Source organism: Myotis lucifugus, unplaced genomic scaffold (genome assembly GCF_000147115.1).
Source record: "Myotis lucifugus unplaced genomic scaffold, Myoluc2.0 scaffold_445, whole genome shotgun sequence".
Classification (NCBI taxonomy): Eukaryota; Metazoa; Chordata; class Mammalia; order Chiroptera; family Vespertilionidae; genus Myotis; species Myotis lucifugus.
The window spans coordinates 305,845-324,106 of NW_005871493.1; the positions used below are offsets into that span (position 1 = coordinate 305,845).

Sequence of the window (18,262 nt, forward strand, 5' to 3'; positions counted from 1 at the left end):
TAAGACCATCGGAAAACACATATATAATTACATATTGTTTTTGTGATTAATCACTATGCTTTAATTATGTTCAATTTGTAACAATGAAATTGGGGGTCACCACAACATGAGGAACTGTATTAAAGGGTCGCGGCATTAGGAAGGTTGAGAACCACTGCTCGAGGAGCTCTCAGCCTCGGGCCCCAGGCTCGGTGGCCCTATGTTCCTCTGCTCCCTCTCCCTGGCTCCCTCCAGCCCAGGAAGCTGGGAGGAAGCCCTGTGCCGCAGAGGAGGCCGGAGGGAAGGCAGCCACGCTAATTCGTTCGCTCTACGCGTCTTCTCCCAACACCAGGTCCCGGCTGGCGGACTTCCACGCCAATTGTCACGCCTCCTACCAGACGCTCACCAGCTGTCCAGCCGACAATTATCAGGCGTGTCTGGGCTCCTACGCGGGCATGATTGGTAAGCCACCCCCTCCTGCCCGGGCTCACAGTGACTCCGAGCTGCCCAGCGGGCAGGGGCCGAGGCCCAGCTCCAGCCAGTGGGGGGACACCTGACTCGCCTTTCCTGGTGGCGGTTTCAGCTAGAGCTGCCGTGGGAAACCAGAGGCCCGATTGGCTGTTTCATGGGGGAGGAGGGCCTGAGGAACCTACAAGGATTTCGAAATCAGAAGAAAAAGTAACACTGGTTGCAGGGTCTGACATTGCAGGTGCTGTACTAAGCAGTTTACATGACGAATTCTCCTAACAGCACTTTCTAGGGAGGTGCTGGGATCTCCATGCTGCAGATAGGGAAACCGAGGCTTAGGGAAGTGGAGTAACGTGCACGGGTTCACCTGTTGGCACTGGGACCCAAGCCCAGGATGTGAGACCAGTCACATGAACTCCGGAACACACTCTGCTTGGGGGCCAGGAGAAAGCACGGGCCACGCTCGGGGGGGGGGGGTGTGGGGGGGCATCCCCACGCCCTCTGCCCCCTGCTGACCCCATGGTTCCCTGGAATAGTAACACTCAGAGTTTGGACTATGAGTTGGGATGTATGTGTATTTGGGGGCAGGTGGGAAGGAGGAAGGCTTCCAAGCCTCTTATCTTGGTGTCTGGGGTCTGGGGGCCCAGAGAGGAGGTCTCACTGCTCCCCTCCCCTTTGCCTCCCTTTCTCCCTGTCCAGGGTTTGACATGACGCCCAACTACGTGGACTCCAGCCCCACTGGCATCGTGGTGTCCCCCTGGTGCAGCTGTCGGGGGAGTGGGAACATGGAGGAGGAGTGTGAGAAGTTCCTCAGGGACTTCACCGAGAACCCCTGCCTTCGTAAGTCCTGCAGCCCCCTCTCACCGCCCCCAGCAGCCCCTCCCACCTTCATCCCAAAGGGGCCCTGAGGCTGCCTGAGCCATGCCCTTCCTCCATCGGGACAGCCAGTGACCTGTGGGGCTGCTCCAGCAGGGTGCCACCTGCGGAGACGGTGGCTGGGCTCTCCGAGTCACACCGAGCTGTTGGCGGGCCAGCCTCAGTTTACCACTGAGGCCGTGAGCCTGTGTCAAGTCAGGCTGAAGGGTTCTGGTCTACTATGCTGACAGCTTCAGACAGGTCCTCTGGGACAGCCCCATGGTGAGGCCCTCGGCTGTCTGTCACTTCTCCCTTTGGGATCGATTTTTAAGGATCCATTGGAATCAGTGACTTTTTTTTTTTCAAGTTATCAAACTCCTAATCCAAAGGCTGGAGAACAAGGTGATCCACAAGCTCTGTCTGCCTCCATCTCTTCAGACTGACACCTCTGCTACCCACTCCCCCCTGAAGGTCCCTCCCCCTCCTTCCCCTCATTCTTCCTTCTGTCCATCTGTCCACGCTGCCTTTCTGTATGGCCCTGGGAACGCAGAGAAACAAGTCATAGTGCCTGTCATGGGCACTCAGCCTGACTGAGGTCCGTGTGGTCACAGTCCGGGGGGAACGTGTTGGGGGACAGGTCTGCACAGGGCTCACCTGGAGCCCAGGGTGGGATGCCCGGCTCAGCCTGCCGTAGGAAGCCCCTGGAGGCTCCTCACGGGTGACCCCCTGAGGGACAGGGCCACTGGTCAGCTGGAGCTGCAGGGAGGGCATGCCCGTCCACCTGGGCAGAGTGAGTTGTGAGAACCACAGACCACGGAGCCTTGGTACAGAGCACGGGGTCGCCTGGAGTTGTCTGGGCAGGAGGGGAGTCCCCCTCCCAAAGGGGATCCTGTGGTCCCCATGGAGTTGGGGTGGTGGTGTGGGCCACTGGTTCCGGGTCAGATCTGCATTTCAGAGGTTCACTCGCTGGCCCGGTGTGGAGGGGTGAGGTAGGGATGTGGTGCTGACCAATGACCCACAGAGGATCCACTCAGAGGGAGGGACAGTGATGGCTGAGGACCTGAGCAGGGTCAGTGAGGGTGGAGGGGAGACTTGGAGGGGAGAGAGCTTTAGGAGGGGCTCAAATGGCGGCAAGTGGGTGGTTAGGGAGGCGAACTGGGGGGTTTGGGTAGGGAGAGATGAGACCTTCCAGATTGGAAACACGGGAAAACAGTGTGGACACGGAAGGGAGTGGTGCCTGGTTCAGGTGTAGACATGATGAGCTTGAGGACATGGAGGTGGGAATTTCTTTAGGCATTTGGTAGAGGGTTAAGTCTTGGGGACAGTTTTGTCCAAGAGGTTCCATTAATTTAGTCCTCAGTGAGTTAGTGCTAACTAATGGTGTGGGAGTCGGTGAGGCCACTCAGGGATAAAGGTGAGTCTGGGGCCCTTGGAATGCCAGTGGTGGGGACCTAGAAGCACCTGAGGTGGCAAAGGAGCCTGGGGAACCAGTGCCTGGGGGGCTGGGGTGGCAGAGCTCTGAAGTGGGCGTGTCTGCAGCACCGAATGTCACTGGGAAGAGGGTGCTGGCTGCCCTGGGCGTGGCCCGCTCCTCCCTGCAGGCTTCCCACGCTGGCTCCCAGCACCCACCTCACCTCTCTGCACTCCTCATCACCTATGTTTCTTTTTACTCTGGTCTCTTGTCTTTTTAATCTCCCTCTTACTATTTTCTTCTCCACATGGGAGACCTCGTATCTGAAGGGGAGCTTCGGCTCAGTTGAGTCTGGACCAGCTGCACTGTGCCCTCGGCTCTGGGCTGTGACAGGGAACATAGTGGCTGAGATGGCGAGGGGCAGAAGTGATGGAGGTGCCCTTGATTTCTCTTCGTCTACCTGCTCTCTCCCTCCACAGGGAATGCCATCCAGGCCTTTGGCAACGGCACAGATGTGAACCTGTCCCCCAAAAATCCCTCATTCCCAGCCACCCAGGCCCCTAGGGTGGAGAAAACACCTTCTTTGCCAGATGATCTCAGTGACAGCACCAACCTGGGGACCAGCGTCATTACCACCTGCACATCTGTCGAGGTGAGGGGCGTGGGGAATGGAGCCAGGGAGGCCGAGGGCCTGGAGAAGCACCATGCTGTCAGAGGCGGGTGTGGGAAGTTAGCCAACTGGGGTGCACAGGTTCCTCCCTTTGGATCAGGGACCCAGGGCAGGGAGGAGTTGGTGGGGGATAGTTGCCCATGCATTCATTCATGAGGCATTCACCTTGCAAGTAGCCAGCTCCTGCTCGATCGCAGGATTGTACCAGGTCACAGGGGGTGCAGGGGAAATGGGGTGGTTACCGTGTATCAGCCATCTGCTCCTTCCCAAGCGTGTGCCAGCAGCTCTCCCGACTTCACTGAATTTCCACACAGAGAGGAGGTTCTTAGTTTACAGGACCTGACCCAGAAGGCTCAGGCAACCTGCCCCAGCTATCACAGCTAGTTACAGGTGGCATTAGATTTCACCTACATCTGAGTCCAAGACCCATGATGATCATTTCTTTGTCTGTCTCTCATTGGTTCATCCATCCAACATGGGTTATGCACTCAGAGTGTGTCCTTATGTGAGATGCTAGGGAGATGCTGGTGAATGAGTTTGACACGAGCCTGGTTTTGTGGTCCTTATTGTGTTGTCCAAAGTCAAACAGTCTAACAACCATTAGATAGGGACTGTGGTCAGGGTCACGACAAGACACAGTGGCACCGTCCCCATAGGGCGCCCCACTTAACTTCTCTCTTTCTGCTGACCTACCATCATGTCACACTTGTGCTACAGTAGATTCTTTGCATATTAGGTTGGTTCTAGTCAAAACACACAAACACACAAAACCATGCACACTCAATGACACGCACTCACATACACTCATGCCTACTCACACACATACACACACACTCTCTCTCTCTCTCTTTCTCTCTCACACACAAAACCATGTACACTCACTGACACACTCTCCCATACACTCATGCCTACTCACACACACACTTTCACTCTCTCTCTCACTTTCTCTCACACTCACACACAGACACACATACCTGGAACAAAGAGTCCAAAGTAGGACCGAATGCAGAATTCCAGGGGGAGCAGAGGAGGGAGGGAGCAGTGAGGTGGTGGGTGGGTGTCGTAGGGGATGTTTCAGGCAGGGGTTGGGATTGGAATGTCCAAGGTGGGTGGAGTGTGAAGTGTAGCCATGGTGGGGGGCGTTGGGAGCACAGCCTGAGCACAGGTGTGGGAGGCAAGGGGAACAGACACGGCTGTGTGCAGGGGAGACACCAGTCTGAATGGGCTGGGCTGGTGGGATGAGCAGTGGGTGGGCATTCACTACAGAGTTTCATTCGCGAAGATGGGTGAGTTCTGGAGAGCTGGTGCACAGCAGTGGGACTGCCGCTGACGGCTTTAGATAGTGCGCTTGAAATTTGCTAAGAGAATAGACCTTAGACCTTAGTTGTTCTCACACAAGAAAAACCAGGAAAATGGTAAAGGTGTGAAGTGATGGACATGTTGATTGGCTTGTGATGAATATTTCACAGCCTATATCATGTCATCAGGTGTACAACTTAAATTTACAGGGCGGGGCAAAAGTAGGTTTATAGTTGTGAGTACATAAAACAGTTTACTCTTGTATTATCTATTAATTATTGTATAATTTTCCATACAAACAACTGTAAACCTACTTTTGTCCCATCCTGTATGCAATTTTTGATGGTCATGTATAATGTCAATCAAGCTGGGGGACAAAAAATGGTGCCAGGAGGAGGATGTGAGCAGGGACTGGGCCTAGTGGAGCATTAAGTTCCCCGGTTCCCACTGCACCCCAGGGGCCGGGGCCAGGGCCATCCTGGTTGGAAAGCCCACACCCTTCCCTGTCCAGTGGGCTGCTCCGTGTGGTGACAGCTGACCTCCACGTGCCTTCACGCCAGGCTCAGCGTGGGCCTGCTCCCCTCCATTAGGCCCCGCTCCTGATTTGGGCCAAGCTGCCGTGCCACCGTTGAACGGTTCCTAATTACTCTGAGCGGACTTGAGCGGTGGCCGGCGGGGGCTCTGGGCCTGCTGCACAGGCAGTCGCCAGCTCAATTTCATGCTACAGTGGCGGGCAGCTCACCATCAAGGCTGTGCCACCTGTCAGGTGGCCATGCTCAGAGGTGGCCCACATGTCCCTCCAGGCACCATCCGCCTCCATGTGCCATGCTTCCACCCCTAGCCCATTGGGGCGGGCTCGCCCATGGACATGCTGTCTCAGCAAGTGGCTCTTGCCGTGGTTGACCATGGGTGTGGGAAGTTCAAAGCCATGACGCCTGCCCCACTACAACCTTTTCCCCATTTCACTGTAGAGCAGTGGTTCTCAACCTTCTGGCCTTTTAAATACAGTTCCTCATGTTGTGACCCAACCATAAAATTATTTTCGTTGCTACTTCATAACTGTCATGTTGCTACTGTTATGAATCGTAATGTAAATATCTGATATGCAGGATGGTCTTAGGCGACCCCTGTGAAAGGGTCGTTTGACCGCCAAAGGGGTCGCGACCCACAGGTTGAGAACCGCTGCTGTAGGGTTTGCTGAATTGTGGCCTGGTTTCTTCTCACCCGAGCCCGATTTTCTGCAGCCTCCCCATCTGGGGGCTTGTCTTACCCTTGGTTTGACCCAGATGAGAGGTGATGTACGTGACGGGGCCTGTAACCTGAGGAACACTATAGTGGGTGTGATGAGTCCCGGACGCTGGGCTCCAGAGGCTGCCTGGCAGGGGCCCCAAGGCCTGGCCCCATGACCCTGCACTCCGGGGGTCTGTTGATTCTGGCCTTCTGGGCAGGACTGCTGAGGACAGCCCCTGGGAGGAAAGGGAGAGAAGCAGGGCCTCAGAGGCTGCCCACCCGTCGTCACCCTGATTTCTTCTCACTGAAGTTGAGGGGAGGGGCTCCTGGTTCTATTTTAGTAACAGTCTTTTAAATGAGCACCTACTGTGTGGGAGTGCAGGTGAATACATGCCCTCACCTCGCGGAGGCTGTGGGTGCTTGTCCCTTCCCTAGTCCGTACCACTCCCTCAGCTCCTGGCTTGGAAGGGCTCCATGGTGGCCAATGTGGGGTCCTTGGGAAAGACAACCACCCATGGCTACAGAAGGGAGTCCCTGGGTGAGGACAGAGACAGGGAAGCTGTGGTCGGGATGAGAAGGAAGGGGGAGGCCCTGCACCCCAGACGCCCCCATCCTCCTCCCCATCCATAAACCCGGGCCCTGGGAGAAGCCATAGGGACCCTTTCAGTGACCAGACAATGGCAGCCAGTTGGGGACCTCATTTGGAATGAGTGGATGTAGGTCCAGATGGCACTCTGAAATCTCCTTACGGGCAGAAGCCCAGTGAGGACAGTAACTTATCCCCAGCCCCCGTCCCCAGTTCCCAGTCTTCGGGCGGTTTCCTTCTGGCTGCGCTGTGCTGCCTGCTCCCCCACACCTGCCCCCTGGGACTCTCCCACAGTGGGGGTTTGCTGTGGGACTAGGGGAACTCAGGTCCTCATGATGGGGCTGCTGAGCAGATGTGAATGTCCATAGCAGAGCCCAGAGGCCCTGAGCTGGCCTGTGTCTGGGCATCCTGGTTCTGTCTCCAGTCCCTACCTCCTCATTTCTACTCCTGGCTGTACCCTCACCAGTGGCCCTGCCCAAACAGGAACTTGGGGGAAGCATGGTGGAATTTAATCTGCAGAATGGCCTCTCCCCTCTCCCTTCTGGCCCTGCTACACACACACACACACACACACACACACACACACACACACACATACACACATACACACACGTATGAATGTCCCCAGAGCAGGGAACCTGTAGGAGACAGCCCATCTTGTACCCTCATCCAAGGCCCTTGGTTTCTGAAGCCCAGGGAGTCTGTCCCATGGGTTAGGCTAAAGGCCTGGCAAGCAAGATGCTGGCTGTGCCTCGCCAGTCCCTCTGCACAAAGTGCTTCTCCTTCCCTCTCTCCCACCCTCTCTGCCTGGATGTCGCCTCTCATGTGGTCCCCTGATGCCGCTCAGGCAAAGCTGCCTTCCACTGACGTAGGGCTCCTGCTTTGCCTCATATTGGCCCCTTCACCATGCCTCTGCTCGCTGCTCCCAGGCCAGCATCCCTGGGAGACTGGCCACATCTTGCCCTCGGTGTAGCCTGGATAATGGAGCACACGGTGCTTGGCATGGACTAGTGCTCTGTAGAGGGAGGGAAAGAACCTGAGTCCCCGATTCATTGCTCTATTGGAACTGCCTGCTTTCCAGTGTAGAAAACAGTCTGTTTGACTGGTCACAGGCAGCTATTTATTCTGTTTCCCGCTCTCACTGAAGCCCTCTGTGTGTCGTGAATGTACGAGGTGACATCTTTCTGTTGAGCATGCAGGAAGACGGTTAGAAGGCCCTTGGTCACATGATGGGCCTGGACCAGGGTGCTTCGGTGTGGATGGGGAAGGCTGGCAGTGGGTTGGCGCCTTCTCTGGCCCTGGTTTCTTCCCAGGGTCCTGGGCACTCCTGGTTGCTCTGGGCCAGTTTGCAGGGCCCATCAGATCAACTGGAGCCTCACCCTTCCTTGTGCTAAGGGGCCCCAGCAACACAGTCCCCTTTGCTTTCCGTGTCTCCACCGGCCAGTTTCTGCTCTTACCCTTGATACAGCCGTCACATCTGGGGGAATTAGAAATGAGTTTGGAGGGGTTGCCACCCCTCCTCACCACTCACCTGGGCTCAGCAGCCAGCAGCCACCTGCCTCGGGCCCCTCCTCCTCCTGCCTGTTCCCTTGGTGGGTCTCTCCCTTTGTGCACATGCCCTCAGCGTCAGAGTGGGGCCGAGAGGCCTGCCACGTGTCTGTATGTCTATCAGGCACAATTCCTGATTTATAAATATGGCTTGTTTCCAAGCTTTGGGAAACCTGCATGCATTCTTTTTTTCCTTCCCTCCCCCAACTCTCCCTCACAGTCATTCATTTATTCATCCATCTCTGCATTCATGCATTTATTCAACACAAATCCTTCTGCATGTCACTATATTCCAGGCACCGAGGCTGACAAGCTTACTGGGCCAGTACCTAGGTCCCCATAGGGGTGGGATGGACATGCTCAGAAGATCAGGGGGAGGAAGTGACTGGTGCACCAAGAGGACTGATCCCGTGTGGTGGGATCCAGCCTAGTAGCGCCTCGTGGTCAAAGCACCACTAGGCCCGGAAGAAAGGGAGACTGACCACATGGAGACGCGGGAGTGGACCGGAGTAGGTGAGGCGCCCAGCAGAGGGGCCAGCGGAGCAAGTCAGGGAGGCAGGACAGCACGGACAGGTTGAGTAGGGGGTGCTGCCTTTGTGGATAAATTGTTTTATTGGATCAACACCGCACCTTGTTTACACATCGCCCTTGTGCACAGGCAGAGCAGAGTGGAGCGCATGGCCAGCAGAGCCTGAAATCGCTGCTGTCTGGCCTTCTGCAGAGAAACGTTTGCCTGCTCTGGAAAGGGAGGGACAGCAGGCGGTGGGCGTGGGCGAGAACAAGGAGTGGGGGTGGGCGGGAATGAAGACCAATGAGCAGGTTGAATGGTGAGTGTGGAGAGGCCCTGAAGGCTTTTGAACAGGGGGTATCGTGATGAGAAGATGAGAACTGTGATTTGGGAGGATAGTTGACAGCTGGGGAGATTGGTTGGCAAGGGCGAGACTGAGGGACCTGCTGGAGATCTTGGCGATAGTCAGGTAAGAGGGGAGGGGTGGAGCTGTGGGGGAGGAGCTGTGAGTTATTGGGGTTGGGTATGCAGCAGGGAGGTGACCAAGGGCACTGAGATTTGGGCGTGGTGCCAGAAATAGAAGCAGAGACACAGGAGTGAGCTAGCCGGCTCCATAGATAGACCAACCGAAGCTGGACTTGGTGGTCCTGGCGCCTGGGCCAGACCAGCAAGGCTCTGATGGGACTGCCGGACCCGGCTTGGGAGTGCAGACAGAGGTGGGCAAGGAAGAGGAGGAAGATGATAATTTCCTTCCAACTTTCTCTGGGAGAATTTTCTAGAAGGAAACCGTGCCTTTCTGCCATCCTCTCTCCGCGTCTGCGTCCCTTCCCCAGCTCAGGTCCCCCAGTGCCACCCACACAGCCAGTTCATGCTTCTGGTGGCACCCACAGTGTGGAAGGCTCTTCCCAGTCGCTGTGTCCCCCTCCATGTCGGAGCCCTGCCTCCCCCTGTCCCAGCAGCTGCCTGTGCCCTTTGGGTGCTGCAGTCATAGACCCTGAGCTGGCCTCCAAGCGATGAGATGCTCAGAGTAGGCTGGGGCAGGGGCTGGAAGAGCCCACCTGTTGCCCTAGACTCCTCCACTGGAGTCTAAGCAGCAAGATGGGCGTCCAGGGCAGCCTGGGGTGTGTGGCCGCCGAGGACAGTGTAGCCCGGGGGTCAGGGGACAAGGCAGCCTCCTTCCCCTCCTACTTATTGAGCTGGTGTGGAGGTGGCTGCATGGATGCTTATTTCTCTCACTGGGGTGTGAATAGGGCTGCGACATTTGTCTTTGGTGCCCACGTGGGAGGGAGCACCAGGAAGGGTTAATGGTCAGGAGGGTGGCCAGGAATTTGTCCCCGGTGGTTTTCGAATGAGTTGATGGAACTGCTTTCTCTCTGCACTCACGTTTCTCCCATGTGCATCTGCAGAGAAGGCCCACAATGGGTTGCTCTGGGTGCTGCCTTGGGTGCCGGGCTGGGTGAGGGGCCTTGGGTTCGCCTTAGGAGAGGTTACCGCAGCCATCACCGTCTGCTCTGTGTTCTGGAAGTCACATGCGTCCGTGAGGCACGCCTGTCTCTATTTTATAGATGAGGACAATGAGGCTCCAATAGATGAAGGGACTTGTCTCCAGTCATTGGCTGAAGTAGACTGGAGCCCAGGGCTCTGGCCTCTCAGGCCCTCCCTTCCCTCCTTGGGTCAGGGTCGATCCTGTGGGGGTGGGCCCTAAGGGTTAGGACCCTTCAGTCTAAACGAACAGGACAAGCATCCGTGCACTAGCTCATGGCACCTGAGGAAAGAGCTTTGGGACAGCCAGGGGCCTGCCTGTCACCTGCACTCAGCTCGGCGTGGCCTCTGCCTGGGTCTGCAGCAGTGCGCATCCGTGCAGGAGGACTTCCCGTGAATGCTGGGAAAGGCGCATTCAGATGGAGCTCTAAAGGGGCACGAGACTGTCCTGTCCCCGCTCTTCCCGGAGGTCAGCCCTTTCCTCCCCACGTCCCTGTGGCCCTGTCAGAGACCACGGCTGCACTGTATCCCCCGGGGCTGGCCTGGGCGGTGTCTGTGCTTCCTCATGGTAACAGGGGTCAGAGGAGAGGGTGAAGGGGTCCCCCTCTGCTGCTTCTCCTCCTGTGTTCCCTCCTCCTCCTCTGTGACCCTCCCCTTCCTGCTGTTCCCTGCCACTTCCCTCTCCTTCCCCCTCCATGCCCTCCTCTGCCTCTTCCTATCACCTTTGCCCCCTCCCCCTTCCTCTCCTCCCCCTGCTCCCTCTCTCCCCCTCTTCCCTGCCCTGTGCTCCTTTTCTCTGGGTACTGCTTTTCCCTGTTCTCTCTGCTTCTCCCTTTCTCTGATTTGCCCTCTTCTACCACTCCCTCCTTCTCTCCCCACCTTCTCCCTCCCTCATAGTTGACAACATGCCTGCCCTCCCCTCTTAAGAGGAGCCTGTCAAGCCCTTCTCACTGGGAACTGAGGAGTCCAGCCACAGGCCAGGCCGCTGCAGTACCCATGCCAGGCGGTTCCATGGTGCCTACCCTGGGTGACTCCATGGTGCCTACACCAGGCTTTATCTCCTCAGTCGCTGGGCCCCGATCCTGTCTCCTGGGAACTTCTCTGGGGCTCCCCTGGGTGCAGCCTTCAGGGCCAGCAGGGTCGAGGACCCTGAGCTCCCTGAGATCAGGCATCTCATCAGATAAAGTTATATGGCCAGGCTAGAGGTCATTGAATTGAGTTATTTTCTCAGGCCTTACTTATTTTTAAGCAGTCGACTATTTTAAAAACAACTTTGTGCACAACTCCAGTATATCAAACAGAACTGAGCTGTGGGTTGAGCTGGGGGTGAGGACCTTGACCTGGCCGTTTGCCCACACAGGCTCTGTGTGTAGTGAGCCCTGTGGTGAGGGCCTGCGGAGGGAGCAGACTTGCCACACCTGGACAGTGAGGGCAGGAGAGGATGCGGGAGGCACAGTGCTGGGCCGGGTGGCACAGAGCCCAGCAGGCCCCAGGATGCCACGGGGGGAACTAGCAGGGGCTCGGAGTTGCTCAGGGAAGCGGCCAAGTGAAGGTGAAGGTTGAGCAGTCAGACAGGAGGCAGTGGTGGCAGCGGTCTCTGAGGTGGGGCATGCGGGCCACCCTGGCAGCGGCCTCCCACAGCCCTGGCCGGAGCTGCACTGGGTCCAGGCAGTAGAATCCAGTCCTTGGGGCAGAAGGGCCCCAGAGCACTCGCCCTTTCCCAGGGATGCAGGTTGGTGGCTTGGCTGGGCTGGATCTGGGCACCTGGGTCACTGGTGCTGTGGTCCTGAGCAGGATCCTCTTGGGTCTGGTTTCCCACCCACTGCACTCATCACCACCCTGGTCACATCTCCACCATTGGCAGTGACTCTGCTCTTGGCCGGACCTCTGTGTGGTAGCTGGGCTTTGTTTAGCTGACCAGATGCCCTGGGTGGTAGATTGCCTGTGATGTCCAAGGGATTTTGATACTTGTGGCCAAGAGCAGGGATTTAGGCATAATTTCTTGGGCTTCCCAGTTGCTTCTGGTGGCCAGAGAGTCCCCACAGGTGCCTTGAGAACCAAGCCATTTGAAGTCAGGATCGAAACACCATATCCGCCAGCCGGTTCCCGGGGTCACTGTTATGATGATGATAACAGGACTGTTCGTCAGCACACTCTGGTCCTGCATCCAGGCGGTCATGCCGGGGGCACAGAACCCGGAACCATCACCAAGCCAGCTTTCTTTCCATTCCTCACCTTGACCACAGAGCTCCCAGGGGCCATACATCGGTTTAGGTGGAAAGGCTAACCCTTGGCACTGTTGCCAGATGTCCTCCTAACATGCACCAGGGCAGACATAACTAATCAATCACAGTCTCTCTCTTCCTCCTGAACCCAAATGAGGACTCATGGTCTTCAATGAGCTGACTCTCAGATGCCGATTCTGCTCAGTGGCATGCGTGCGTTCACTCATCTGTCCATTCACGCACTTGGTGAGATGTTTACTGAGCTGCTGTCATAGGCCAGACACTGTGCAATGTGAGGGGAGGAGGGCGTGGTCCCTGCCTGTCGTGAGGAGCTGAGTGTGGTGGAGAGACCTGTGAGTGGCTTCTGACTCTGTTATGCTGGACGTTGGAGAGCGGAGTTAGAACTCTCTCTTCAGGAGCCGACAGGAGCCGGGACCTAGTCGCTGAGATGTCGGAAAGGGGCAGGGTCTTGTGCTGCGTGGGATGGAGCCAGAGCTTTCCCTGTGCCCTGTGCTTCCTGACGCCCACAGCAGATGGCAGGGCCCGGAAGGTGGGCCTCATCCGAGTAACAGGACAAGCTCAGCTGTGGTGAGCCGTCCTCACTGGTGCCTTCTCTCCCACAGGAGCAGGGGCTGAAGGCCAACAGCTCCAAAGAGCTGAGCACGTGCTTCACAGAGGTGAGTGGGGCAGAGTGCAGTGGTGCAGGGGCCTGGTCATGGGAGGCTGTTTCCAGGTGAGCCTCAGACTCAGGGCCCTCGGATCCTGTTGCGGGCTGGGCCAGCTGAGCTCCTGGCCCGCCTGGGCCTGCTGGGCACACAGACAGGGGGGGTTGGGGGCGGGGGGCGGGTGCAGAGGCTGCAGCCAGAGCCTTGGCTGTCTTGGGAGAGACACTGCCTGCTCTGAGCAGGGCCCTCCCAAGCCTTCCTGACCCTTTAAGGCAGGTGTGCAGAGCACCTGCGCGTGCTGGTTCTGTGAACTTGAGACAGAGAGGACACAGCCCCTTCCTCACAGGAGCCCCGGTGCATGGTGGTATCTGACTGTATGATAGTCTGTCTATAACTTACCCGAGAAGAGGCCACGTAAGCTTCCACAGCAGGAGGAGAGCGCAGTCAGAGATATGCAGGGGGTGCTCTATGGAGGGGAGGAATCGGCCACATTTAGGAATAGGAAGAACAGAGCAGCTCTCTCCTCTCCTCAAGAAGGTCCTGGGACCCGGGAGCCCGTTCCCCTTGAGATCGTTATCTCGCCCCTTCTCCCTGGCCTGCGTCAGGCCTTCTTCCTCCCCGGGAAGTGTCAGCCAGGCTGTCCTGGGCATCATGGCACTGCCTTCCCCAGCTCGGGGCTCAGCCCAGCTCCTCGGAAGCCTGGCTGTGCCTCCAAGAGGGTGGGCAAAGGGGAGCCCCCTGGATGGGTGGGAAGGCAGCGGCATGGGGAGTCAGTCCTTTTCTTTGCCTGCTCCCAGCCCTGCTGACTCCTTTGTTTGTTTGTCTTTCCTGTTCTCTTTGCTTCTGTCCCCTTCTGCCATGGCCTCAGCTCACCACCAACATCATCCCAGGGAGTAACAAGGTGATCAGACCCAACTCAGGCCCCTGCCGAGCCAGCCCGTCGGCCGCCTTGACCGTTTTCTCCTTCCTGATGTTGAAGCTGGCCTTGTAGGCTCTGGGCACGGCGTCTGGAGGTTTCCGAAAGCTACGTGGACACCCGCCTGCTGAATGGACACACACACACACACACACACACACACACACACACACACACACACCTTGCAAAAAATTTCCCTCACCTTGTCTCTGAACCTGTCTGTTCCCAGGTTTCTTCTCTGGAGAAGTTTTTCTAAGCCAAACAGACAGTAGGCGGGCAGCCTGAGAGCCTCCTGGGGGGCCCCTGGCAAGGGCACCCCAGCGCCAAGGAGGGCGCGAGGGTCTAGACATGCCCCACACCTTCTCCTGGTGTTTTCCTCTCTGGACCCTGACGAGACCCCTGCGGCTACGGGACTGTGGCCGTGCCTGGTGTGGTCTGAGGCAGGACAGTGGCCGCTGCTCTTCTCAAGTTGCCCACGCTGGGGACTTGCTGGGGCTGGCAAGGGGCGTCAGGTGGCAGAGCAGTGGGGCTGGCCCCTGGGTCCAACTGGGCACCAGTCGCACCTCCACGTGCTTTGAGAGTGGAGTTTATTTTGCCCTCCCTCTGGGCTGGGCAGGTCTGCTTCTGGCCTGTGGAGGGGTGTGCACGGAGGTCCCCCACTGTGGCACGGGCTGGGCAGCTCCAGGGCCTTGGGGGCTCAGCCCACCTGGGACACCCCCTCAGGAGGAGGGAGCAACACTTGGTCGCAGCTCGGGGCTGCTGCTTCCTCTTGGTGGCAGGAATTTTGAAATAAAAAAGAAATGATTCTTCGGTGGCTCTCTTTGGAGAGGGGGCTGCTGAGAGGGGCAGCGAAGACCACAGTGGACGTCCACCGCCCCACACTCTGGTCTCTGCAGCTCTCTCCCCACTTCCACCTTATCTTTCCTCATTTCTGAGACATACGCCAACTGTATGTACACAACATGTTGCCCTTCTCAACATATATGTATATACACATCCATATACATATATCGTGTGGTCTCCCCTTTCTTTCCTTTTTTTTAAGAAACAAAACTATTGAAATAATACCCCAACAGATGAGCGAAATGTATTATTGTAAAGTTTATTTTTTTTATAACATTGTCTATAAAGGGATCGGAGGAGATGGCCTCCCCGTGTCCCGGCCCGTTGGGCCGCCGGGCCGTGGGAGGGGCTCCTGATCGCATTCACGCTGGCCAGGCTCCAATAAATGTCCTCGGAAGCAGCTTGGTTTCTGCCTCACTCCCGTGTGCCTTCTCCCTGCTTGGTTCCTGGCCCAGCCGCACCTTGGCTGCTTACCTGGGGCTCCTGGGTGGGGCCGTCTGTCACGTGTGCTCGGTGTGGGTGATGAAGCTCCGTTAGGAGATGCTTGTATACTTGGTGGGTCTGGGGTCCCACTGTGCTGAGTTTGTCTGGCCACTCACCTGTCTGTCCCACTTCCCCTTCCCGATGAGTGCCAGCGCCCTTCGGCGGTTGGTCCCAACCTGGAAGGGGAGGAATGGCCGTGAGGATGGAGGTGAGGGGACAACTTGTCACACTTAGGGTATGTTTTTGTTTGAAGGCTGCCTGGGCGACCCTGTAGTTGGCCCTGCTCGTCTGCCCGCTGGGACTCCTGGTTTACTTAAGGTGTGTGATTGTGAGGCAGGGACCTGGCTTCTTGGGTCCCACCAGGGAAGGAAGACGCTGTGGCCCAACCCTGCTCCTTGTTTTCTCTACTTACCACCCAGCCTCCACCAGACATGGGCCTGCCATGTTCTCCCGGAGAGACCAGAAGGATGCCTGCTAGCTGAATGTGTACACGCGTGTGTGGGCTTGCAGGTGCTCACATGTGTGTGTCAGTGCACATGGCAGGAGAGAGGAGGCAAGGTTGCCAGTGAGGGATGTTCCCGCTGTCAGCATGGCCTTCAGGGATGCACACCATCCCATCCTGTCACCTTTGGGAGATGGGCTGCTGTTTTCCATTCTCCCAATCCAGGGCCCTACAAGTGGCTCTTGTTTCTGGCCACTCATGCTCCACGTCCACGGTGGTGGTCACTGTGATGTACAGCGTCCCAGCCCCTGCATGGAGGGGCGCTGAGGAGCCCTCTTCCCCATCATCACTGGCCTGACTCTGTGTGTGGAGGCAGTTGTGGGGCCACTTGGGATCCATGTGTTTGCAAACAGCAAAGTCTGGTTGACTTCAAGGCTTGGTGGGGGGAATGGCTCACAGCATCAGTGTTCCTAGGACAGTCGCCAAAGAACGTCTGCAGGCTGGATGGCAGGATGATAGGGTCAGCACGCTGCCTCCTCCGTGATGAAGGACCACCACCCGCCATCCAGCTGTGTGCACTGGGACCGTGTACCTACGTCCTGCCATTCTTGGGTGCAAGGATACTTCACGTCTGGCATCCCTCATGGGAAATAAGCCCTTGGATTGCATGATGGGGAAGAGGAAGTTTCCCAAGAAGAAGTGGAGGTGCCGTGATGAAGGGAGGAGTGGATTCTGGGCAGCTTTCCTCTGCCTTAAAACGTCTCCCAGGCACCGCGTAGCTAAACTTTTACCATTAAATATTCATTCCTTTGGTTGAGATGACTTCTGTTCTCTGTGATCCTCTCAAAATGTGTTAATAAAACTGGGAAGAATAAAATGTTACTATTTAATGTTAATTAGCTTACTAGTGAGCCCAGACATCAGCTTGGGCTTGGGGGAGATAAGGGGAGAGGAACAGGAAAGAAATCAGGAGATTGGTCGGGGCTACAGAGAGAGATCTGAGACTGTTTTGGAGTTCTTCTGGGAGAGTCACCACATGCAGTGTAGGCCAGCCGAGCCTTTACCCCAGAGTCAGCAAAGTCTATGAAATGAACTTGCTTTGCCTCCAGCCCCCTGGGGACTCCTGATCTGGGGCACACATTGTCTGCAAGGCTGTGCGATCTTCCCTACGTTTTCCAGGCTCTAGTACCTTGGCAGGTTGGGACATAGCGATGCTAATCCCCTCGCTGGGAAGGCTTCCAGCCTGGGATGATTTTGCTCAACCAAAACATCAGCTTCCCACCTGGCCCCTGCCCCTGCTGCCCTCCTTTCAATGCAGCTAGGCCCCACTTGGACCTGTCTGAGCGCCCAGCTGAGCCCCCACCCACACCCACCAGCCGTGGCTGGGGAGCCAAGGAGGCAGATCAGGAGCTCGGGGGACTCCGCATCAAGCCAGCCATGCCCGGGTCCTTGCTGCCCTGGGGTGGGCTGCACAGCTGGCCTTGTTCCAAATTTTCTCAGTTTCTTGTACCCCCACCCTTGCCTTTGTAACCTTGGCAACATGGGTTTCCCAAGACAGCCCAACCCTGCTCTTGGGAGTCCTTCCAAGACATAAGCCCTGACTTGATCCTCAGGCCCTATAGCTGGACCCTGCTGTCTCCTCCAGGCTGTGGTGATATCAGGCAGCTCCAGGCCTGCTGGGGTGGCTGCCTCTGGCCTGCTACCTGGCTCCTGCTCAGGGCTCATCTGCTCACTGAGGTGCCCACCCCGGAGACCAGTGCTGGTTAACTCCCAGGGTCTGCTGGTCCACTTGCAATGGCTTAACTTCATGCTAATGGGCCATGTGTATGTGCGAATGTGCGCGCATGTGCACATGCGCCTGCCAGTCCCTAATTCCCAGCCCTGTCCCACTGACCGTCAGGTGCCTGCATAAGACTGACTTTCCTTTACTCACATAAGGGCAAAGCACGCTAGAGAAATTCTTTGCCAACCTCTCCTAATCTCTGATGTGAATTTGAACTCGATCTTCCCTCCAAGTGGGCCAGAATGCCAAGGGGATGACTCTGTGACAGTCCAAGTAAATGTGTTCATAGCCTGTTGCCCATTCTTCGGTCTCGGTGGGGGTAGATATTTGTCTTTAACAAACGGAGTAAATTTTTCTTAGGGTAAACCAGTCATTTGGAGCCAAAAATGGTAAATAAGTTTGGTAACGTTCTTAGTGGTTGGTTTAAGTGGTGGAGAGACTGGTTTTTAGTCACCTCTTCAACCTTGGTTAGCTCACCTACAAAGTTCTTTTTTTTCTAATCCTCACCTGAGGATATTTTCCCATCAATTTTAGAGAGAGTGGAAGAGAGGGGGAAAGACAGAGAGAAACATTGATGTGAGAGAAACACATCGATTGGTTGCCTCCTGCACAAGCCCTGACCAGGACCTGGGCCGGGGGCAGGGAGGAGCCTGCATTCAAGGTATATGCCCTTGACCGGAATTGAACCTGGGACCCTTCAGTCCGATGGTCGATGCTCTATCCACTGAGCCAAACTGGCTAGGGCTACAAAGTTTTATTAGATGATAATTAAGATACTTCTAAGCTCCAAACAAGCTTCAGATGGGAGAGACAGACGATGCTGAGATGGTTTCCTGCCCAGCGCCCTCTGTCTGAGTAATGGGACCCCG

The 18,262-nt window shown here is 56.6% G+C and overlaps 1 protein-coding gene across 2 annotated transcripts in view; it reads left to right on the top strand.

Moving 5' to 3' along the window:
• GFRA2 (GDNF family receptor alpha 2) overlaps window positions 1–16,425 on the top strand; it is an 84,949-nt gene extending 68,524 nt beyond the window's left edge. Inside the window, exons 6-10 of one of the 2 annotated variants that reach the window (XM_014468299.2) lie at window positions 332–441; window positions 1,147–1,287; window positions 3,193–3,365; window positions 12,885–12,938; window positions 13,795–16,425. In XM_014468299.2, coding sequence (XP_014323785.1) covers window positions 332–441; window positions 1,147–1,287; window positions 3,193–3,365; window positions 12,885–12,938; window positions 13,795–13,917 — 601 coding nt within the window. In that variant the 3' untranslated portion in view covers window positions 13,918–16,425. The remainder of the gene's footprint in view (window positions 1–331; window positions 442–1,146; window positions 1,288–3,192; window positions 3,366–12,884; window positions 12,939–13,794) is intronic. The other variant, XM_014468300.2, reaches the window with a different exon arrangement.
• Window positions 16,426–18,262: the final 1,837 nt, after the last annotated feature.